This window comes from Asterias rubens, chromosome 19 (genome assembly GCF_902459465.1).
Source record: "Asterias rubens chromosome 19, eAstRub1.3, whole genome shotgun sequence".
Classification (NCBI taxonomy): Eukaryota; Metazoa; Echinodermata; class Asteroidea; order Forcipulatida; family Asteriidae; genus Asterias; species Asterias rubens.
In genome coordinates, this window is record NC_047080.1 from 7029917 (window position 1) to 7055240 (window position 25324).

A 25324-nucleotide genomic window follows, 5' to 3' on the forward strand; every position below is an offset into this window, starting at 1 on the left:
GAGGGAGCCGTTTCTCACAATGTTTTATACGGGTACCATCAACCTCTCCCCCTTACTCATCACCAAGAAAGATTTTATGATAATAATTATTTTGAGTAATTACCAATAGTGTCCACTGCCTTTAAGTGGTATGTGGCACATGCTAAATACCTGAGGGACAACCACACTGGACTATTTAACAATGGCCCCCTACGGGCCAGCATCCACTATTCCTTGGACCGAGGAAAAAGAAGAAGAAGCAGGATAGCAGACCCGCTGATAGCAGACCCGCTGATAGCAGACCCGCTGATAGCAGACCCGCTGATAGCAGACCCGCTGATAGCAGACCCGCTGATAGCAGACCCGCTGATAGCAGACCCGCTGATAGCAGACCCGCTGATAGCAGACCCGCTGATAGCAGACCCGCTGATAGCAGACCCGCTGATAGCAGACCCGCTGATAGCAGACCCGCTGATAGCAGACCCGCTGATAAACCCGCTGCATCTGGATGGGCCCAACAAGGTGGCCTTTATAGTTTTTATACTTTAAGCGAAGTTGCGTTTTGGGTATTAAATATTCAATAAGTAGTATTTGAAACGTTGCATGGTGGAAATACGATATGGGAAGGTTTGCGATAACACGCTGTAATGACTATCTCTAAATGAGTTGGGGTGGCTCGCTGAAAAGAAGCGTTGGTTCAACTCCTTTGCAATAGTAGTGCTTTTTGGCCAAGTATCACTCGTAGACCCTTCCCACATAAAAATGGGGAGGGAAATTGGCAGAATCAAAGAAAACATAACTGAAGCACCAGGTTTTGTTGTATATCTCTATCAAAAAAACATAATTGTGGCATCGTGAATCGGAACACCAACATGTTACTCGGCTGTGAGACACATGGCTGGTATCGGGGTACACTGTACGCTTGGACTTTGAACCAAAATGCAATGTGTGTACAATGGTGGAGCCTCTGGATGCTATGTAGAGTGTCATGGCTGAGTGGTTAAGAGCATCAAATTCAAGTTCTAGTGCTGTCACCGGAGTGTGGGTTCGAACCCGGTCGTGTCCTTGAGCAAGATACTTTACTATAATTGCTTCTCTTCACCCAGGGGTAAATGGGTACCTGCGAGGGTAGAGGTTGATATTGTGTATGAAAAAAGCCACAAGCCCCTTATAGGCAGCTCAGGGATGTATACTCCCTAGGGAGCTGAGAAACATTAAAAAGGGATGTTATTGGCCCTATGACCAGGGCCCAATTTCAAAAGCTGTTAAGCACACAAATTTGCTAAGCATAAAATTTTTAGCCTTGACAAAAACAGGATTACCAACCCAATTTCCACGTGATTTTCAGGATAAGCAAACAACATCTGAATACCAGTAACAAGCAATATGCAACAATACAAAAATTTGTTGTTAATCCTGTTTTTATTAAGGAAGAAATTTCATGCTAAGCCAATTTTTCGTGCTTAGCAGCTCTATGAAATTGGGCCCAGGGCACTAATGTAAAGCGCATTGATACGGCTATTGTGAAATGCACTATATAAGAATTTGTTATTATTATGTCTATGTACATGTACAGTATGTAAATTCTTCTCACAACAAAAGAACCAAGGCCTTGAATTGGAGATTATGCAATAGCCACAGCACTAAAGCAGAATTTCAGCATTATTTCTACTGCCACATGTTCTGTTTAGCCCGTTTTACACAAGCTTTCTAAACCATGGTCGTTGGGAATGAAATTGCATTCCCGTAAAAAAATACCGAAAACGCGAAATCAAGACCTCCTTAAAAAGTCGCAACCCTGTTTAGAATCGATGAGATCACTCGTGTGAAATTACACACGGCACGATTATGTACATGTACCAAGGTCCCTGGTGATCGCACAACGATTACGCATGCATAAACCATGGAGTTTCCCTTCTTTATGCTCAAACTTGTTAGCAGTGTCATTACCTGTGGAGAAAGGTTGTTTGTTTGTTCCAGGTATCCAACAAAATGGTGTTGGCCGCACAAATTGAACATTAGTTTATATTGCTTTCCTCAAAAATGTTATGCTATGACCAAGAACCTTTCGATCAAGAAAGCCTTCAACTTGGCTTTTCCGCTTGCAATTTCCAAAAAAATGCTTTGGGATACATTCATCTTCTGAGTCGGGACACTGAGAAGTCGCCTAAGAAGCACAATGGTGCGCCAAGAAAGCGATCGATGGTAACCTAACGCTATACATTACACTAAACGGGACACTGACAGTGCTCCAGCGAACTGCATCAAACAGTGTTATCTCACATAAACAAGGGTTGTCGGGAACGCAATGTGTGTGATCGTGTGAATGTTGGTCATGAAATCGCAAACAACCTTTGGGACAGACAACTGGCGCCACAACAAGGGATGTTGGTCTTCGGCTCCTGTGTGGAAAGGGCCGTGTGGGTGAAGTTATACATGTACAGCCCCTATCCATTTTGATAAGCTGAAGGAAATCATGATGCGCTGTACAGAAATGAAGCACACAATGAATAATTTGTCGCCCCAAAAAATAACTAGATAGAGAGGAGTGGACCATGGTTAACAGACATGTAAGAATCTTCAAGTTTTTTTTCAGGATTTCAGAACTTTCAAAATATGTGGTCCCAGAGTTCAATATGAATTTAAAAAAATGGGGGGGGGGGTACAGTAGGTCTATGTGGTACATGTATACATGTAAGTTCAAACGTTGGAAAAGTGTTTGTCAACCGATAAACTAACTGTTTATGGCAAATAATTTATTGAGAAAAGGCGTTGTTGAATATGCCATTTTTGTATTGATGTCGGATGCTGAGAAGTAAATGTTGTGCATCCTCATTGTATTCAACATATGTTGGAGAATGTAATGTACTTACCTTCAAAAAGATGTTTGAGGTTTATCGCGATCGATTCTTATTTCCTGTATTTTTCAAGAAGTACATGTACATGTACTGTACATGAACAAAGATTGATGAGCCAAGTTCTCACTACATTCCAAAGACTCTGCAGAACAGTCCTACAATGTCTTGTGTGTGTGATGCACGCAATGTGTTGCACCTTAACACTTTAATTGAACACACATATAGAAACGCCTTTACTAACTGTCGTCAAGTCTTTCTGCACTGTGTGTTACAGATTACACTTCCTGAGTTTGCTGCAATCAAAATGGCACTCAGTGTTGTTACATTTGCGCAACGTGAAGTTGAATGTTATGGAAATTGACAAAAAGATAGCAAAAGTGGAACTGGATTATAAAGTCTTGTTTGATGGTTCTCCAGACCAGCATTTAAATGGGGATAATTGTGTGTATGTTCGTCAAGCGAGCCGGCAGGTTGCTATATAAATGCTAGTGGATGGGTCAAATCCCTTCTTTTACCGTAGTTCGCTGTGCGGGTGAACCCACAAATATTTTTCATAATAAATGAGAGGTACAGCTCAATTCTTAGGGATATACATGTATGTTTAAACATTAAAAAGTAAGAGAAAACAAAATGGAATTTCGTTCCATTGGAACACTATTTTCTCCTTGACAAAAAGTACACATGGTGGTCAGAAATAATGCTAAATTCTGCCTTGGTTCTGATGTTATTGTGTAACCTCTGATACCAGACCTTTATCCTTGTGACATGAGGGCAGTGTGGTATCCAGAGGCTGCCACTGTTGTATTTTATAAATTCTCAATAAAGATACATGTAAGTCTCATGGACGAGGTGTTGGTATTTACAAGGCATACATGATACCAAGTGTGGATCAAGTATTTTATAGCGAAACAACAAATCCTGGTTCTTCAAAGACATTCAAGCTGAAAGGAAAACATTGGAACATCTGTGGTGTTAAGTGTAACTGTTTTTTTTTTAATTATTAAACATGCTCAGTTTAATAATCTTTGTATTCTTAAAGGATTTGGGTACTTTTTGTAACACAAAACACAATGTCCACAGATTTACATTAAACTTACATGTTTTAAGATAATGATAGTAGAAAGCTTACCTTTAAAAAGAGATCACTTGCTGTGGTGCTGTAGTTTTTAAGAAAAATGTGTAAAACAATGTTGCGAAAATATGTTTTACATGCAATTTTTCTTTCTTTTTTCGTGACTTGCTTTACTCATTTCTAATGGAAAACTTTAGCATCTCAGCAAGTAAAAGTTTTAGTGAAGCTTTCTAGCATCATTATTTTCAAACTGTGTGAGTTTGATGTAAATCTGTGGACATTGTGTTTTGTGTCCTACAAAAAGTACACATACCCTTTAATGTACTGTGCAGGTACATGTACATGCATGTTAATGAGCTATAGCTTTCTCTACATTGTTTATAGGGTTACTACAAAAGGACTGAGCAGTACGTACACATATTAAAGAGAAATGTTACAGGCATCTTCCAAGTACCCATGGTGCATTCCACATATCTTATTAATCTGAGAGATAAGAAATCGACACAGTTAATGTACAGTGCTCCTCCAGAATATAGTGGTGATGTAGATGATATGTTGACATTTGCCTTCTCTGCCAGAAAAGCAGGTACTTAAATTTGATTGTTTTTGTGTAGTATTTACAGGTTCTACTTTGCCCATACATTACCTCTAGAGCTAATTGCTACATTAAATGTGTTTGTTTTTGTGTAGTATTTACAGGTTCTACTTTGCCCATACATTACCTCTAGAGCTAATTGCTACATTGAATGTGTTTGTTTTTGTGTAGTATTTACAGGTTCTACTTTGCCCATACATTACCTCTAGAGCTAGTTTGCATATTTCCTAGACCAGCAGTTAACGGTCGCTAAGAGTTTGCCAATAGCACCCTCCGAAGGCCACCCCTTAGGGGGCCTTTTATGCATGCCCCGTGAACATCCTCCTTTCTTAGCGGTGGTAGCGGTAAAGACGTTGTTTTATTGAAACTCTCCTGTTACACATTTACTTTCCTGTTTTCGCAAGAGAGTTTTAATAAACTAAAAAAAGCAAAAAATAGTTAATGGCCTGACGTTTCGACCCTAGCAGAGTCTTTCTCGAAGGCTAAATGACAACACAACAAACATGAACAGGTAACTAAGTGAAACATAAGCAGTGAAGTGGAAATACATGAATGGGGTTAGAAAGCATACATAAAAAAGCAGGGGGTAAACAATGAATAGGGGGACAAAAAAGGGGGGGGGGTGAAGGGAAGGGGCTGGCTTGACCACAAGCAAGAAGATGGAAACACAAAGGACAACATCAAGGGTGGTGAGGTTGGGTAAAAAGTAATTTATATTAGTGAATGAGGCTCAGGCTAGAAGGCTATGGGGAAAAAAAGGAGACGGCAAAACAAAAGGTTTATTAGTCGTTTCCTTCTTGGATGTTCAGACCATGGGGTTGAATGGTCTGGAGGCGTCTAATCCAGAGTTTCTCCCTACTCAAACGCACAGTCTCTCTGTGGTTGCCTAGTGCCTCTATGCCCTGTAAGATCATGTCAGAAATGGAGTGATTAGGAAGATTGAAGTGATGACCTACAGGTGTATCTAGCTTTTGGGTCTTGACTGTAGATCTGTGGCCGTAGAAACGCCTCTTGAGTGTACATGTAGTTCTTGTTTCACCTATATATTGAACACCACAGACTCTGCAAGATATGAGATAAATGAGATTAGTGGTGGTGCAGGTGACATGACCCCTTGTCTTATGGGTGGTACCGCCGGTGTTACTGGTGAAGGAGTCCGATTCCCTGATGTGTTGTCTACAGACGATGCATTTGGAGATGTTGGAACACCTAAAAGTTCCCTGTGGTAGAGGGGGATTAACATCATCATTAATGGGAGGGACTTCTGCTCGGACAATGAGATCCCTGAGACTAGGTGGGCGTCTGTAGGCAACTATGGGTTCTTCCTGCACAGCACGTTGTCGGTCATGGCTGGGTGGTTTAACCCTTTAGCCTGTATACCGCCCGGAGGCGCCCTGCGTATTACCATGCATACTGCCCACACGCGCCGGTGCAGTTTGACATGGTATACTTTGAGTTATAAATCGTAGATAGAGCGCGATCTCAGGATAACAACAGTCTAAAAATAGCACATGGTCCACATAAGAAAAAAAAGACGTAAGGTTTAAAGGTCGAAAGTCATTTCACAATCAAACAACGCATGTACGAGTGGGTGCTTTTTGGCGAGCTGCAGAGCAGTGCGAGCCTATGTAGTACCAATTTCCGTTCGTCCGTCCGTTCTTTGTCCGTTCGTCTGTCCGTCCCTCCGCCTGTCCGGCCGTCCGCGTCAAAGTTTTTGGAAATGGAAGACCTGCTTGAACGAAATTGTCAAGTTGTGAACTTTGCTGAATTTCACTTAAAATGTTTTCAATGAATAAGGAAATCGAGTCATATTATTATAAATAGATTTCAATTGTGTAAAAATCAATCATTTTGAATGCCCTTATCCAGCACTTTTCTGAGAGATTTGCAAGCCCCGTTATGTAACCACTCTCAAAACATCATAGTTGGGAGCTCCAATTTCTAAAGCCGCTTTGTTGCAGCGTGGAGGTATAACAAAGCAAAGCAAACTCCCAGACATGACGTCAGCGGCATTGTCCTTTTACTAGAGCCGTCAACGGCAGAAGTGTTTTTCAAAACCAATAGGTTTGGGCCTGATTTTTTAATCGATAATTACGAAAAATTCAGAAGTGTACACATATCAAAATTACATTAAAATGGTGAACAAGTGCATTATAAACAAGTTAAAATATCATTTCCATTGAAAACATTCCGCTCAAGTAGCTGTTTAAAGTTTTTGGTATAAGTTAAAGTCTTGGAGTTGAGTTGTTTTTGATATATACAAACCAAATTGAGATTGTTATATACAATTGCCAGTAATTTTCAGTAATTTTCACCTATGTTTTCAAATAATGTTTTCAAAATAAAGTTCTTGGAATAAAACAAATGTTAATTTTTTTGTGGAATAAAACAAATTGTATAAGTTTTTGGAATAGCAAAAATGTTAAAGTTTTTTCCCGGGCCCAAACATGGACATCTGGATTTAAAAGAAACAAACTCAAATTAAAATCTTTAAGTTTTGAAATAATTTGTTAAAACCAAAATCAAACTCTCTGTCACTTGTTCCAGTTGAATGAGCTGAAACAATGAAAAATATAAATGATCCTGATTGCAATCATGTTCTGACTTGAAACTTAAGTCAAATATTGCTTCTTACATGTAGATTTATATGAAAAGAAATAACTCAAAGAATTAATCACAGGTTTCAGTTGATTGAGCTAAAACAATGAAACACACTAAACAACACTATAAATGGTCATAACTCCTTATTGCAATGATGTACTGACTTGAAACTTTTAAAAGTCAAACATTGCTTCTTACATGTTTGTAGATTCATATGAAAAGATATAACCCAAAGAATGGAAACATGCAAATGTAGGAATTCGCTCTACAGGTAATGATCGCTTGTAAAAAATCTGGCTTAATCAAAGTTTACTCTTTCGAAAGCAAATTCTTGAGAAATCTGTTTTTATTTCAGCTCTGCATTTTTGTTTTAAATGTTTGATGTATGAAAGTTTTGTTTTAGTGTTAGTGACATGATTTGACCTGGATAACTGAAATTTAACCTTATTTTTATTAACTAATGAGTGGGGGGGGGGGTAAAAATGATCTGATGTGTGAAAATTAAAATGTTACAACTGGGGGTTTTATGAAATTGAAGGGTGACAATTAACAAAGGTTTTTGATTACTTGTATTTATTCTTGTAAAGCATTGTAGTACCTGTTGTTTGTGCTTTATAAATGTTTAGATTTTTATTATTATTATTATTATTGTTATTATTATTATTAAAGGTTTCTTTTCCCTTGGACAGTTGGAACTCTGTTTGTTACATCCTTTGGCAAGTACCGACTTCCAATAATGAGCCTTTACTTTCTGGATTGCAATAATGAGCCTTTACTTTCTGGATTGCAATAATGAGCCTTTACTTTCTGGATTGCAATAATGAGCCTTTACTTTCTGGATTGCCCGATAGACCCGATTCATGTTATTGGACATTCGTGCAACCCATATTGAGAACTGAAAACAGTTCATGGGTTTACTGTGCACATTACATTATACAATTGTTGCACGCTGTGACGGGATCCATGGCGTTTTGTACACCCGAGGGGGACAATGGCACCCGACGCTAATCCGAGGGTGCCATTTGCCACCGAGGGTGTACAAAACCCATGGACCCCAGTCACAGCATGCAACAATTGTTTTGTTATACCTTGGTATCATTGTTATTCCTCTTCTCCAAGTTCAGTTGTCATCTTCAAACATTATTAAGACGGAGCAATGCACAGTTCAAACAAGATACAATTATTCACCTGTTAATCGAACCCGCGTGTGTTTCGCACAGCGCTTGAAATCTCCCAACGGTGGGAACGATCAAGGTGATGTACACCGGTGTACATCACTTTTCATGTTACCTGGCGCGCTGTGCATTACGCGTAGCGCGCATCATTAGCCATGATACATGCGTATTTGTTGCATGGCACGTGATTGGTTCTCGACCAATCAAACTTCACAATTTGCACAGAGGTACATTGTAATAATAAATAAATAATAATAAATAATAATAAGACTTGTAATGCGCACATATCCACCCTGCTGGGTGTATAACAATTACGGATGATTTGAACCATGACCATGCAGTGCGGGTCTTCAGTCAAGGTTTGTCATGGCAGAGTGGTATATGTAGAGCCAAATTTTCAAGTTCTGGTGGTTAAGTCATCAGGGTGGCTTTCAAACCCTGGTTGTAACTCTTGTTTTCTTGAGCAAAATGCTTTTCTTCACCCAGTGGTCTGACACGTCTGATAGTGTGATCCCATGACATGATGTGTGCTTGCACCAGTGATAGGAATGTCTTCATATAGCTCAAACAGTTGGTCCTAAAGTTAGCCCCTCTAGTGGTTAATTATTCACGTACTGTGGTGTTGTTGTATCAAACCAGGACTGCTGGACCCCAGACGTTTGTCCGGGAATGTTGGAGGGCGTTTATGAGACTGCTAGCATTTCTAGAGTGTTAATTTGGGAAGAGCAGTGTTTCGGGCACCATTGGCCTGACACTTGACAGGGGCAAAAGGTTGCCCTGAAGCCGGAAGTAACGCTTAGCTGATGATGGTGCTCCCAGTGCCTTTAATGTGCTGCAGTTGACTAGGCTAAACAATAGGCTATCCTGGTCACCTTGGTTTCCATCAGGAGGTATAAGTGGGCTTGTGTGCACTGAGCCGTATAGCCAGAGTTCCTCTGACCATGCTCTGACCATGCTCTGACTGCAAGGCGAGCTCCGGCACAAGACAATTTGTTTGCCTTGCTGGGGTGTTAACCCTCTTTATATAACACCCAAGCAGATCCTTGCCATTTGATTGGAGGATTGTCCGCACGTGATAGCAAATAAAAGTACCATTGCACGCTGAGTCACTCGCCGTGCTTTTTCGTTCCATCCGAAAAGTACCATTGCACGCTGGCACGCTGCCAGCGTGCGATGGTACTTTTCGGATGGAACGAAAAAGCTGAGTAAAAACATCACTGCGTGCGCGTGTCTTTGGTAACGCAGCAGGTGTTACTGCAAGAAGGCATAGTAAAATTACTAGCATTCGGCTTCTACAGTTGAAATTGTTTGTTTTGAAAGTTGTTTCTTTCAATCAAAATGACAAAGTTCTACTTGGATGTTATATAAAACAAATAATGAATGTTTTTCATTCGTGCAATGGTGCGAATATGTTCATTCGTTGAAAGCTGGAATGTTCCATTCAACTCGGCTCCTCAAAGTTCTAAACTTGAGGTCTCGAAATCAAATTCGTGGAAAATTACTTCTCTCTCGAAAACTATGGCACTTCAGAGGGAGCCGTTTCTCACAGTGTTTTATACCATCAACCTCTCCCCATTACTTGTCACCAAGAAAGGTTTTATGCTAATAAATATTTTGAGTAATCACCAATAGTGTCCACTGCCTTAAGGCCCGTTTCTGGGGCGGAAAATGTTCAAAGCTTCATAACTCAAATCTTACATGTACCTGCAACAAGCCACTAATTTCAACAGATTCACATTCCATGGCGGCATACATTTTTCTGCGGTGGGTTTTGGTCGTCATATATTCTTCACAAATCCATAATTTTCGTGAAATGAAGCAGCTCCCAATGTTAAAAAATTCCCGTTTTGATCGTTTTCTCACAGTGTTGTCTGCTGCCGTGCGTACGCGTCATACATTTTGTGCACAACGCAAGACGCATGAACTCTTGGTCTCCGTGTATTGACTGCACAGTGTTAACATGCAAACGCAATGCAAGATTTGCGCGTTGTGCGTCTTGCGTACACACGGCAGACTGTGAGAGTACGAACACAAATTTGAATTTCTTAACGTTGGAAGCTGCATTATTTCATGAAAATGACGGATTTGTGAAGAATATATGACGATCAAAACCCATCGCAGAAAAATATATGCTTCCATGGAATGTGAATCTGTTGAAATTACTGGTTTCTTGCAGGTCAGATTTGAGTTATCAAAATTTTCCGCCCCAGAAATGGACCCTGATATCCAGGACGTCACTGTAGTATAATACGGAAGTGTAAGGCCGCCAGGGCTAATCTGAACATTACTTCTACCCAATACCTGTACACACAGTGTATTTATTGTACACTACACACATGGATGTATCAAAGAATGTCCAGACGCTTAAACATTTTTGTGTACATGTACATTCCCCTTCTTCTCTCTTTTTTTTGGTCTTTTGAACCTGCAAACTTCACACATTAAGATATACATTGTATACAACTAGTAGACGCCAACCATTGATATATTAATGATATCTTCAATTATCAAGAAACATAAATTCAAAGTTCAATATTTAAGAACCAACACTCCTGAACAATGCAATGCATTTTCACTTATTTTGTATGGTACAAACATGCCATTGAAGTTGAAGTTGATTCGAAAAACAAGTTCTGGAAAAAAATTGGTTGTTTACATGGTTTAAGGGGGATGACAGTATTTCCAAGGAAATTTACTTTGAAATACAAGTTTATCAAAACAGTGATAAATGGCATCACTGTTATAAATTTGAAAGACCATACAAAATTATGTTTGACAGTTACTTAATTCTGCATAGTGTGTAAAAGGTGGCCCAGTCATAGAATAATCGCTACATGAGAATCTGTTTTGTAAATTTGTGTATCCTTTCATATTTCCTTATAAATCTAAGTACTTCTTAATTTTACTGTACGGCTGTATTTTGCCATATTTCTTCAACTTACAATTTAAATAAATTCAAATTGAATTATTTTTATAGTTAACTTTTGTAGATTTTATCTATTCTGACGTGAGTAATGGTACAATTTAATAGCAACCACAACCTCCCTATCCTAAAGCAGGATTTTTAACCGTGAGAAAAGGGGCTTTTCTAAAACAAGTGGTGTATTTTATCAGGAATTTGGTGAAGGACTAACATAATTGTACTTCTTCATTGAACAGTATACAATTGTTGCACGCTTTTACGGGATCCATGGCGTTTTGTACACCCGAGGGGGGAAATGGCACCCGAGGCGAAGCCGAGGGTGTCATTTTCCCTCTTTATACCTTTGTATCATTTTTTATTCCTCTTCTCGAAGTTCTGTTTTCATCTTCAAACATTATTACGACGGACTATTCATTGTTTAATAAGCAGAGGAACAAGAACCAATTCCCTCGAACCCGCGGTTGTTTCGTACACAGCGCTGGAAATCGACCAACGCTGGGAACGATCAAGGTGATGTACACCGGTGTACATCACTTTTCATGTTACCCGGCCCGTCGAGCCATGTAACATGCGTTTTTGTTGCGCGTCACATGATTGGTTCTCGACCAATCAAACTTCGCAGTTTGTTACCGAGGTATAACAATATTATTTGTAGATTTTGTGGAAATGATAATATTTATTTCTTAAATACAGGAATTCCATTTTATGTGAGCAACCAGGAATATTATGGTAGTCTACTTATTCCTTTGGACGGCAAAAAATCCTTAACTGATGATGCTGAACAAATGCTTCACCTTAAATTAGAATCCATGGGTAAGTCTTGAAAATTGTTATTAGGCAGTGCATTAAAGTATACATGCAGTCAATTTACAGCACTAAACTTTACAGCACCGTAACCTTCGTAACTTCTTAAGGTCAGTGTAACCATGGAGGAAGAAAGAGAAGGAGTTTGACTTCAAAAGCCGAACCTGTGGTACCGCGGTCGTTTAACGACACCTCGTAATCACCCACATACCTTATACAAACAATGGGCGACTTTGCGTCTGTGAGTTTGCGCGTCGTACATGTATGTCGTATGGATATAATAAAGAAAAAAAACTACTTTTTTGAGACCCCGATAAAATTTGTGTACGCTTTTGTACACCAAAACGAAAAGTACAATTGAATACCAACCACCCTTGTGTGCTAATACCCAATTTTTGAACCACTGCTAGTGACCAGAAAGTCACAAAAAATGTAAAAATATGCCATGATATTTCCATGAAAACACCACAAACGTTAAATGAAGAAGTCAATCACAACTCACCTTCTACCCGTCATATTTTCATGTGAAAAAAACCCAAAAGAACCAGAAAAAATCAATCGCAATCGCATTTCATGTCTCCAATGATTTATCTTTACACGCAGGCAACAGTGCAGAGTGGCGGTACCACACCTTCTGTTCAAAGAGATCTAATCCCGCTCATTAATCGGCCGTCCAGCAGGAGGTCTCCTATCTTTTCCTACTGGTCAGACAGGGGCATTTTAAGGGTTTTCGTTTGTTACTCTGTGATTCTCTTCCTTCCTCCATGGTGTAACACCCTACCACCTTTCATGTTTGTTTTTTAGTTAAACTACCGTTATTTCATGCGGATTATATTATAATAAAGCTAATTCTTATATAGCGCATTTCATAACTGAAATAAATATCAATTAATATAATTATAAGGGCACTTTGTTCGTAAATTGTCTATTTTACAAACATGCTCCCTTTGTGAAATGGAGTTCGCGGCGGCCGATAAGACAAGTGACCCGCCAGGCCCGTTTTTTTTCCTTTTAAGAGCAGTGTTTTCATTTAGAATGTTTTACAAACGATCCTTCTTAAAAAAATGTCATGCTGTGTTTTCTTTCAATATTAATACATCGGCATATAAGCCACCCGGCTCATGAGCTGCAGGAGTTCGTAAAAGGGCCAAAAGTCGAGGCCTATTAGCCAAAGATTAACAGTTTGTTTGTTAAAGTATACATGTAATGTACCTTACATATTGAAATAGGGGTCCTGTATTTATAGGGAGAAATTGACTCCCTGTTTGGGTTAAGGACCTCATTACAAACATAGATGGACAAATACAAACTTAGGTGATTACACATTGTGTATATCTGCGTTTGTACGTATTCCCTGTTGTATTTTTGTAGGCTTTTGGTTATTTAGTAATAAGCCAGTTTACAGTGCCTACTCTGTAAAGTTTATACTGTGCCTTACACTCGCATTATGTGTATTGCCATGCATATTTGTTTGGGTATATTTGCATTTTAAAACTACTGGGGAAATTGGACATAATTATTCCTCGAGCCCAAGACTTTGTACAATACATTGTATTGAAGTCACACAGTAAAATTGTGTCCTACTTCATCTTTACGTACATGTAGGTTATTTCAAAGTTGAATTTTACTTAATTATCTTAAGTGAATGCTTTGATTTGTTTTTCTTCAGTTGCTGATGCATATTTGCCATCATCAGAGTTCATACCTGTATCTCCAAAGTTAAAGACTAAGTTCGGATTTGATGAAATTTACATGATCAATCTAAAAAGGCATCCAGAGAGAAGGCAAAGAATTGTATTGAGTCTTGAAGAATTAGGTTATTTCAAAGTTGAATTTTACTTAATTATCTTAAGTGAATGCTTTGATTTGTTTTTCTTCAGTTGCTGATGCATATTTGCCATCATCAGAGTTCATACCTGTATCTCCAAAGTTAAAGACTAAGTTCGGATTTGATGAAATTTACATGATCAATCTAAAAAGGCGTCCAGAGAGAAGGCAAAGAATTGTATTGAGTCTTGAAGAATTAGGAATAGACTTCAAGATAGTAGATGCTGTTGATGGCAGGTGAGTGAGTGTACAACATGTAATTTTGGTTGTCAGGTTGGCATAGAGGAATCTTTCCTCACCTTCCACCAGTAGGGGCCAGGTTCGCATTACGCTGGGAGCACTACAGTGACCGGGTTTATAGTGCCCACCTGATGCTGTGGAATCTTTCCTCACCTTCCACCTGTAGGGGCCAGGTTCGCATTACGCTGGGAGCACTACAGTGACCGGGTTTATAGTGCCCACCTGATGCTGTGGAACCTTCCCTCACCTTCCACCTGTAGGGGCCAGGTTCGCATTACGCTGGGAGCACTACAGTGACTGGGTTTATAGTGCCCACCTGATGCTGTGGAACCTTCCCTCACCTTCCACCTGTAGGGGCCAGGTTCGCATTACGCTGGGAGCACTACAGTGACTGGGGTTATAGTGCCCACCTGATGCTGTGGAATCTTTCCTCACCTTCCACCTGTAGGGGCCAGGTTCGCATTACGCTGGGAGCACTACAGTGACCGGGTTTATAGTGCCCACCTGATGCTGTGGAATCTTTCCTCACCTTCCACCAGTAGGGGCCAGGTTCGCATTACGCTGGGAGCACTACAGTGACTGGGTTTATAGTGCCCACCTGATGTTGTGGAATCTTTCCTCACCTTCCACCTGTAGGGGCCAGGTTCGCATTACGCTGGGAGCACTACAGTGACTGGGTTTATAGTGCCCACCTGATGCTGTGGAATCTTTCCTCACCTTCCACCTGTAGGGGCCAGGTTCGCATTACGCTGGGAGCACTACAGTGACTGGGTTTATAGTGCCCACCTGATGTTGTGGAATCTTTCCTCACCTTCCACCTGTAGGGGCCAGGTTCGCATTACGCTGGGAGCACTACAGTGACTGGGTTTATAGTGCCCACCTGATGTTGTGGAATCTTTCCTCACCTTCCACCTGTAGGGGCCAGGTTTGTATTACGCTGGGAGCACTACAGTGACCGGGTTTATAGTGCCCACCTGATGCTGTGGAATCTTTCCTCACCTTCCACCTGTAGGGGCCAGGTTCGCATTACGCTGGGAGCACTACAGTGACTGGGTTTATAGTGCCCACCTGATGCTGTGGGTTTTCCATGAATGAATTATTTGGGGTTTAAATTTCCTCTAACATCTAAAACTGAGACTGGCTTCTTTGTCTTCTCTACATGGGTTTCTTTACTAGTAAAAAAGGTTCAGAGATTAGGTTTGCTTTTCTGAGAGAATCCTTGGATTCATAATCAGAATTAATTAATTCATATATCTGAGTATATTTCCCCAATAACTTTAAATATTGGATCTCAAAATGTCATATGCCTGACGTCATTTTTAGTATCATGATTTAGAACGAGTAACTCGTCCTAGGAGCGAGTTTACAGGAGATAAGAACGGTTTAACACCTCCTAACTTCCATGGTAATGGCCCCCAAACTTGTCCTTAGTTAGGACAGTTTATAAGGTCATGAGGGCGCTTTGGTACACAAACAAACATGCTACATGTACAGTGTGAGGCCTTTGACTAACAGCAATAAATCAATTTCTATAATGTTGAATATTTATCATAATGATTGCAAATATAAAGCCAGCCATGAGGACATTATGTTTTTGTTGAGACCCATTTGAATTTGAGATTCTGAAAATCTTTATATGGCATAAGGCAAATTAAGTAACACAAAGAGAATACACAAGTGAGTAGTTGTTTTAACTTGACCTACTTATCAACCCTAATTCTTCTAGAGCACTGACTGATGATGACTTAAAAGAATTGGGTGTTGATATGCTACCTGGCTACAGAGACCCCTATCATGAGCGTGTACTTACCAGAGGAGAGATTGGCTGCTTCTTAAGTCACTATTTTATTTGGCAAGAGGTAAGACATGTTTTATTTTGTAATCTATTCTGGTAAGGAGACCAAGAATACCTAAAAAAGACATACAGTGCTGTGACCTGTATGCCTGAGAACCACTTCAGTAGAGAATATTCAGAAATGGCAGTTTTAGATGTTGGGAAAACCCATGCAGTCAAGTTGAAACTGAAAACCCTATCCACATGCAAATAATTTGAACTAGGATCCACATAGGTAAAAGGTACGGACTACATGTAAACCCCAACCTTAAAGGGACACACCGGCCGAATTGGGCTATTTGGGCTACAAAATAGACCAAGAAATGAATTCAATGAGAATGAAGAAGAACAGTCCCTAAAAAAAATCATCAAATTTGGCCGTTTTTGAGCATTTTGAAACAAAAACAAAGGGTGCGTGATTGTTCCAACCCAAAAGTGGTACAAACACCTTCCGGGCTAGTTTTACTGCCAGCCGTTTAAAAGTAACTTTACCAAACCAAATTTAATTTTTTTTTTTTACAAAATTATTTACGAATAACTGACGAAAAAGATTATGTGCTCAAATTATCGCTACAAAATGTAAATAATGGTGAAAAATCTAACGTAAGATTCGCATTCAAAGAGTCCGTGTAACGGAAGCTTGTTATATGGCCCCAGGGCGTGGAGCAATCCGAACGTAAGCCTCGGGGCATCTCACGTACCGCACATGCTGTGTCTCGCGGGGGGCTGGAGGTGTAATCCCGGGCGCTATGAACTCCCAGCTTGCGGGTCTCGCCATGAGCTTGGGAGGGGTTGGGAGTACATGTTTGTCATCGTGGGTTTGTCAGTCGGTACACCTTGTGTCGAATCCGCTATTTCTTATGATCGCAATGTCCCAATATTATGCTGTTTTGTTTCATGGCTCCTAATTTCTTTTTGCTAGGAGTTTTCAGGTAACAATAAAAAAAGATTGATGATGTCAAAACGAAGGAATACCGCATTTTGTTATATTGACAGTGTTGTTGTGTGAGTAGTTTTAAAAATGTTTTATGAAAAAAAGGATTTAAAAAAAACGGAACCCCCGATCGTAAAAAGAACAGGTGAATAATAATTTTGTATAAAAGGTTGAAAAAAAAATGAAAAAAAATCCCTCAAAGCATAATTTTGTCAAAAAAATATTGTTTAACTCTGTGAATGAAGTGTTATTTTTGAGATTGTTGAGGTAGTATTTGGTTATGTTCCAAGCTACGCAGCCACTCAGCTACGCTTATGTTCCTTCAAGGTACGCTATAAATCAAAAGGTACGTTTTCAAGCCCGAGTCAAGCAACGCTTATGTTCCATATGCAGCTACGTTTACGTTCCAAGATATTCAGCTACGCTTACCTTCCAAGATATGACGTTCCAAGCTACGCTTACATTCCAAGTTTTGCTTACGTTCCTTCTCAAGTTACGCTATAATTACAAAAGGTACGTTTTCAATCCCGAGTCAAGTTACACTAACGTTCCATACGCAGCTACGTTTATGTTCCAAGATACCCAGCTACGCTTACGTTCCAAGATATGCTTTCGTTCCAAAAGATAAGGTTACGCTCTAAGCTACACAGCTTCTCAGCTATGCTTACATTACAAGATACTCTTATGTTTCTTCAAGTTTAGCTATAATAACAAAAGGTACGCTTTCAATCCTGAGACAAGTTACGCTTACGTTCCATTCGCAGCTACGTTTACATTCCAAGATACCCAGCTACATGTATGCTTACATTCCAAGATACCCAGCTACATGTACGCTTACGTTCCAAGATACCCAGCTACATGTACGCTTACGTTCCAAGATACCCAGCTACATGTATGCTTACATTCCAAGATACCCAGCTACGCTTACGTTCCAAGATATGCTTACATGTACGTTCCAAAAGATATGGTTACATTCCAATAAAGCACATTTAAACCAAGACAAAATACATGTAAACTATGCTATATACTGGGAGATAAGATGGTTTTTGAAAGCGATTTTAAATCGGCCAACAGAAGGCTTTGATTTTACAGACTGCCTGAGTCCATTCCATAGATGAGGTCCGTGAAAACGAAGTGTGTTCATTAAGAATGATGTGATTTATGATTCTACAGCCCTAAATTGCGTAAACGGTGAGCCGGTGTGTGCCTTTAATGTTGTACAGATCAATAAGAAATCTTGAAAAGGTTTTCCCTTGCCTTGGAGGCACAATATTCTGTTTCAACCATCTTACGCTTTTCTCCATCTAGCTCTATTAGAAATTTTCAGCTTACTTGTTGGACGTTGTCAAGAGATCCTGCAACCATTGTGACCAGTAAAAGCAATCAATATCTGTTTTATAACACACCCGACGTGCCCCAGACATAGATTCTGCCTGGACGTCTACCATAAACAGCTGTTGCTATGGGTACATTGGTTGCTACAGGTTTTATACATTGGTTATGGCTACAGTGCGCCATTTTCACACTGTTCACTAGTTATATTAAACACATCATGTGATGCATTTTAAAGCAATCAGAAGGTTGATTAAGTTAGGGCTGTTAAACAAACTAAACTAAAAGGTGGGCGCGATCTCACCCCTTCTGTTCTGGTTGTAATTTGTAAGTGATTGTCATTGGCATTGAGCTTTATTGAGATTCAACTGATCCACTCTTGCAAGTGTTAGTCCTGGAAGCCCCAAGTTACTATACAGTTGTAAGGAAGAGAGGACAAAACTATTATGAAAGGAAGTAGATTCCACCTCATAGTGTAAGTGCAAACCAAAACAATATCAAGTTTTGAATGTAACTTTTGTGTACTCTAAACATCATTTAATTGCTTCCCCTGTTTTTCAGATGGTTACAGAGGGCTTTGACAAAATACTGATTTTTGAAGATGATGTGAGATTCAAGGAGTCATTCGTACCTAAGATTAAGGCATTGCTACAGGAAATAAATGTCAACCATCTCGACTGGGAATTACTGTAAGTTTGAATTCTTTAATTGGAAATTGTTACGTTATATCTGGTTCTTTATACTTTATACTATTTACAATTATATTCTTATAGTTTGTGAGTCTTATAAAGTGTGGAAAAAATTACTTCTTTATGCTTTTTCTCACTATGGATGCTATAAGAATCCTGAGGAGATGTCGATAGTATTTATTTAATTTTGGAAGAAGATATTTAAAAACACTTTTTTGTTACATTAAATACTGTATAGGGACAGCAATCTCCAAGACAGGCACTGATGGACTAACCAGCTGTATTGTCCTAACCCCAGGCTAAATTGGCGCCAAAATCTGTGATTCAACTTTGAGTTGTTGTCAGATGCCCAAGTACAGGATAAACTGAAATAGCAGGTCCAGTGTTTTTTTTTTCCAGATGTGGCATATGAAAAACCAATTAGTAGGTGACAGCTCTCACAGTGGTGACTTGCTCCAGGGTACATGGTCACACACTCAGCCCTTATGCCATGTACCTGCCCATTTTAGATGAGCTGGACGAAAAGCCTACTCTGGAATATCTCAGTAGGGCCACTGACAGCCTGGCAGTGGAAAAGCTCCTGCGTCCCCTTTTTCATGTTGAGTCATACTGGGTGGTTATTGATAACATATCCAAAATCGGACAAGAGTTTCAAAACAGAAGTGACCTAATTAATTTGCATATTTAAATTGGGTGGTAATTAGCAATCTGTAATGTCAATTATCTCTAAAACTGTTCATTTTATGGACAAGGTTTGTCTAAGAGGTGGATAGAAACCTGACCTTGAAAATCTAAAATACATATTTGTATACTCGATTGACCCTTTCCAAATATCTAGGTCAAAGGTCAAGGGGTCAAACATGCATCTAAATGGTTTTCTCCACTCATATGCATTTACATGGCATAATCATAAATACCATGAATGAATTCTTTGGGTTGAATGATTCCCCCTGTACCAATTGACCTCTATCAATGACATTCAATGAATTAAAATTCACTCAAATGACCTCTTTAACCAGCTAGGTCAAAGGTCAAGGTTTCAACTTCATGTATTTCAATAATTGACCAGAGCTGGATCGTTGTCCCTTTTCTCTGGTAGCAGACCTTCACCCCCCTCCCCATCGATCATCTCTTTGCCAACATTTGCAACTAGCTACCTTCACTTAAGCTTCAAGAATTTCCATGTCATCTACTAACATGCTCCCACATCCCACCATGGCCTCCATGCTTTCACTATCTACAGATAGAAACTATTGAAACTTAAAGATTGAAACTATCAAAAGCAGGCCATCCTTAAGACGTGCCAGTTAGACTGGTCAGAGAGTTTACTGATGAGTTGTTAACGCCTCTTGCCAATTTGTTCAAACAAATGCCTGTCGGAGTTTTCCCAAATAATTTATGTGAAAAACAGTGACTGTTTGTACCAATCTCAAAGGAAAGAAACATTTCCTCTTTCAGCTGAGACCAATTTCCCTCACTCCAATTTTCGCTTGAGTTTTTGAAACTTTCATTGCTAGATGGCTGCTAGAGGACATTTCAACCAAACTTGATCCCAAGCAGTAAGATAATATAATATCATGGGCAGTTGCACTGTTCACTACCTTGTGGATATGCTCAACTATGTTCATCAGAGAAATGACACCCGAACTGTTATGCCAAACTCTGTTCTGGGGACTTAACGAAAGCTTTTGACAGGGTTAATCATAACATTGTGATTAATAAATTTATCCAATTAGGAGTAAGAAGATCCATTATCCCCACTGTCTGCAGCTTCCTCACTGACCGTACTCAGAACACTAAACTTCATGGTGTGGTTTCTACCACTCGGGATATTTCCTGTGGTATACCCCAAGGCACAAAGCTGGGGCCCACTTGTTTCTTATGTTAGTTATAGATGCATCAGTTGGCAGATGTGGGCGGTGGAAGTATGTGGATGATCTTACTTCAGGTGAAGTTGTTTTTAAGTATGATCAACAATAATCCTCTATACAGGATCACCTTAATAATTTATCTAGCTGGTGTCAAATTTCAAACTTCGGTTTCTCTCCATTTGTTAGATCTCAGGTGTGGAACATCAATTATATATTGCTTGGTGTGACTGTTCATTATATTATATTGCTTGGTGTGACTGTTCATTATTATATTGCTTGGTGTGACTGTTCATTATTATATTGCTTGGTGTGACTGTTCATTATATTGCTTGGTGTGACTGTTCATTATTATATTGCTTGGTGTGACTGTTCATTAGGTGTTCGGCCAACAGCCGAACAACTATTGTTATTGTTCTGTTTTTTTTTTTTTTTAGGTGTTCGGCCAACAGCCGAACAACTATTGTTATTGTTCTTTTTTTTTAGGTGTTCGGCCAACAGCCGAACAACTATTGTTATTGTTCTGTTTTTTTTTTAGTTTTTTTTTTAGGTGTTCGGCCAACAGCCGAACAACTATTGTTATTGTTCTGTTTTTTTTTTTTTTTCCTCGCGTTCTTCTTTCCCTGCGAACCTTCTCCAGCAATTTTAAACAAAAGTAAAGCTTGTACAAACTTAAAACTTACTGTGTACATCGGCAATAGTGAGTAGATGAAACCGCCACTTTTTTGGAATGATGACGACATTAATGACGTCATGACAAGGTTTTTAATGTTGAAAAATTACCATTTGCTTGTTGCTGTATCTCAACGAATATAAAAGCTATGATGTTCATACTTAGGCATCGAATAGATAAAGACTTGGACAACATTTGAAAAGTTAACGCAAAAATCGTACGACGTTAACTTCCGGGTCGTTACCCTGGATCAAAGTTCGCCTTCGTGTTTTTTTTATAAACAAAAAACTTTCGAGCTTATCTACGGAATAACTCAAGATTGAGATTGATTTGAACGTTGAAACTCAACAGATAGGTGAACCTTGGTATCAAGACACCACAGACGTAACTATGTCATAATGACGTCAACGGGCATTAAACTACAATAAATCAAAGTTTAAAATTTGTAAAAATCATATGGCGCGCTAATTTGGGGGGAATATCCAACGGCGCTCTCTTTGGTCCAACGAAAGAGGGCGCTGTTGGGTATAAAGATTTTAGAAACATTGAGCGCTATGTGCAGAGCGGAAAATCGCAATAGTTGAGTGATAACGTCTCGCACAAAAACCACAACCTTTTTTGAATTGATGACGTCATTGATGACGTCATTACATTAAATAGCTAGAAAATTTATATCTTGAGAATCACAAATGCTACCAATAAGCTATTTTTATGGTCTTTTCCACGACAAAAGTATTTTGTTAGTGTTTGACCTTGCTTTCGTTTAGAACCGGCTTTTTATCGTGACATAAGATTTTCAGTTGAAAAACTAAACCTAAAAATCCGGAGTGGCTTTGCATTAACGATCGCATTATGGCACACTTTTCTAAAACATTTTAAGGGGATTCTCAAATCTGTAATGCACATTTAACTATAAAATAACGACACATTGTATAAAAAACATCTTTATGGTTCAATGTTTTTGAACCACGTCATCACGTAACGTCCAACCGAACACCGTGTTTTTGTAATTAACAAAAAACACTATGTCTAGTTATTATATTGCTTGGTGTGACTGTTCATTATATTGCTTGGTGTGACTGTTCATTATTATATTGCTTGGTGTGACTGTTCATTATATTGCTTGGTGTGACTGTTCATTATTATATTGCTTGGTGTGACTGTTCATTATATTGCTTGGTGTGACTGTTCATTATTATATTGCTTGTTGTGACTGTTCATTATTATATTGCTTGGTGTGACTGTTCATTATTATATTGCTTGGTGTGACTGTTCATTATTATATTGCTTGTTGTGACTGTTCATTATTATATTGCTTGGTGTGACTGTTCATTATTATATTGCTTGGTGTGACTGTTTATTATATTGCTTGGTGTGACTGTTCATTATTATATTGCTTGTTGTGACTGTTCATTATTATATTGCTTGGTGTGACTGTTCATTGTTATATTGCTTGGTGTGACTGTTCATTATTATATTGCTTGGTGTGACTGTTCATTATATTGCTTGGTGTGACTGTTCATTATTTCAACGTTTTGTATCTTTCTGCAAAAAGTGCTGTTGTTACTATGGAACATTTTCTTTGTAGCATTTCAAAATGAATTGTTTTGTTTTTTGTTTTTTCAGGTACATTGGTCGCAAAATCATGGAGGTTGATTATGAAAGCTATCTTGATGGTTTCCAACATGTTGTGAAACCAAGCTACACATATTGGACTCTGAGTTATATGTTGAGCTTAAGTGGAGCTCAAAAATTACTGGCACAGAAACCCTTGGGTAAAATGATACCAGTTGATGAGTACCTCCCCATTATGTTTGATGTTCATCCAGAGTAAGTTATTTAAACAGATATTTGTTGTGTGTGATGGTGTCATTGAAAAAATGTAACCTGGGTAGTTAACTTAAAAATGACACCTCAATTTTGCGTTGAGCAAAACTAAATCATTTGAAAAACCAGTTATGGGGGGGGGGGGGGGTGGTACTGGAGTATTACATATTGCGTTCTTTTATGCTGCACAGATTTTTGAGTTTGAAATTTTGGAGTTGAACAGTTTGTAAATTACTTGGTAAACTTCACACTACATGCTGACATGTAACAAAGTAAATTACTTGATAAGCTTCAAACACCCCAATAAACAAACAAACAAACGAACAATAAAATAAAAAAAAAAACAGAAAAAAAAACCCAAAAACAAACAAACAAACAAACAAACAAACAAATAAACAAATAGTCTTCATAATTGTGATTATTTTGGCTTGGAAGACTATTTAAAGCCTTCAAATGTCATGTAACTTGGCCCTTGTGTGCTCAATAAAAAATTGCTTACATTTTTCCAAAGGGTCTAATTTCATGCTTGGTGAACATACATGTACATGTACATGTGTAGTGCTGAGTGTACAACAACGTTAGAAAGTCTTGCACCAATACCAGTTGGGATATTAATTGATTACCTTTATGTATATTATTTTCAGCATACAAATTCTGTCAAGCTTTCTGTGTTTTGATGTTGTAAAAGGAACTTGTGCAAAACAGGCTGAAGAAAAGACTATTTATTGACCTCTATAAACATACATGGTACATTTGTATGTGATTGATCTCTTTATACATGTACTACTTACTGAACTCTACTAACCACTTACTTGCTGTAATCTAGCTATTGAAATCTAAATATTTATTCCCCAGAACTGATTGGGCTGATCGCTTTTACCCTCGTAACTTGAAAGCATATTCTGTCAATCCATTGCTGGTTGAGCCAACACACTACACTGGGGCAGAGAACTACGTTAGTGATACAGAAACGAAAGACATTTGGGAATATGTTTTGGAGAGAGAAGGAATCTCAGCCACTAAAGGTAAATTACAAAACGGGAAGAGAGTATGATGCGATCAAGCAATTTATTTTATTTTTGTATACATCTGAAAAAAAGCAAAAGCTATGCTTTACTTATTTTAAAGCTCAATGTTTACAGGCAGTGGACACTATTGGTATTTACTCAAAATAATTATTAGCATAAAACTTTACTTCGTAATGACTAATGGGGAGAGGTTGATAGTATAAAACATTGTGAGAAACAGCTCCCTCTGAAGTGACATAGTTTTCGAGAAAGAAGTAATTTTCCACAAATTTGATTTTGAGACCTCAAGTTTAGAATTTGAGGTCTCCAAATCAAGCATCTGAAAGCACACAACTTCGTGTGACAAGGGTGTTTTTTCTTTCATTATTATCTCGCACTTCGACGACCAGTTAAGTTTGACTAGTTGTAATTTTAGTTCTGCACATGCGCTTTTTCATCATCCAGCAAACGGCCTTCGATAGAACGCTATCTCGACATGACAACAGTCTAAAAATAGCACATGGTGCCCATAAGCAAACCTCACCTCCAAAAGTTCAAAGGTTGGAAGTCCTTACATCACAACACATGTGAAGCCCGAGTTGTTGTTTGTACTCTGTGGATGTACTTTTATATTACCATATATTGCACGCGCAATGTACTCAGTAATGGAGACCTTTCTCTTTTTTCGGGATAAACTTTTTGGTTTTTTTTACACACAGAATACTTTTTTTAAAGGCACTGGACACTGTTGGTAATTACTCAAAATAATTATTAGCTTAAAACCTTACTTGGTAGCAAGTAAAGGAGAACTATTGATAGTATAAAACATTGTGAGAAACGGCTCCCTCTGAAGTTACAAAGTTTTCGAGACACAAGTAATTTTCCTTGAATATGATTTCAACCAATTAACAAAATGTAGCTTAAATTTTCACAGGTTTGTTCTGCACACATGCAGACAAATTCTGCACACATGCATGTTCCGGTGATGTCAACATCTAGCAGGGGATCCGAATCCGATGGAGAAACACTTTGAGCGTCTTTTAATATACACAGTAATAGTGTGGACGCACAGCCGTTCGCTTTCAG

The 25324-nt window shown here is 38.8% G+C and overlaps 1 protein-coding gene across 1 annotated transcript in view; it reads left to right on the forward strand.

Annotated features, from left to right (window-relative positions):
- Positions 1-25324, forward strand: part of LOC117303084 (procollagen galactosyltransferase 1-like) — a 49213-nt gene that overhangs the window by 22030 nt on the left and 1859 nt on the right. Inside the window, exons 4-10 of the mRNA XM_033787157.1 lie at positions 4294-4495; positions 11897-12016; positions 13888-14071; positions 15801-15933; positions 18736-18863; positions 23031-23234; positions 24087-24256. Coding sequence (XP_033643048.1) covers positions 4294-4495; positions 11897-12016; positions 13888-14071; positions 15801-15933; positions 18736-18863; positions 23031-23234; positions 24087-24256 — 1141 coding nt within the window. The remainder of the gene's footprint in view (positions 1-4293; positions 4496-11896; positions 12017-13887; positions 14072-15800; positions 15934-18735; positions 18864-23030; positions 23235-24086; positions 24257-25324) is intronic.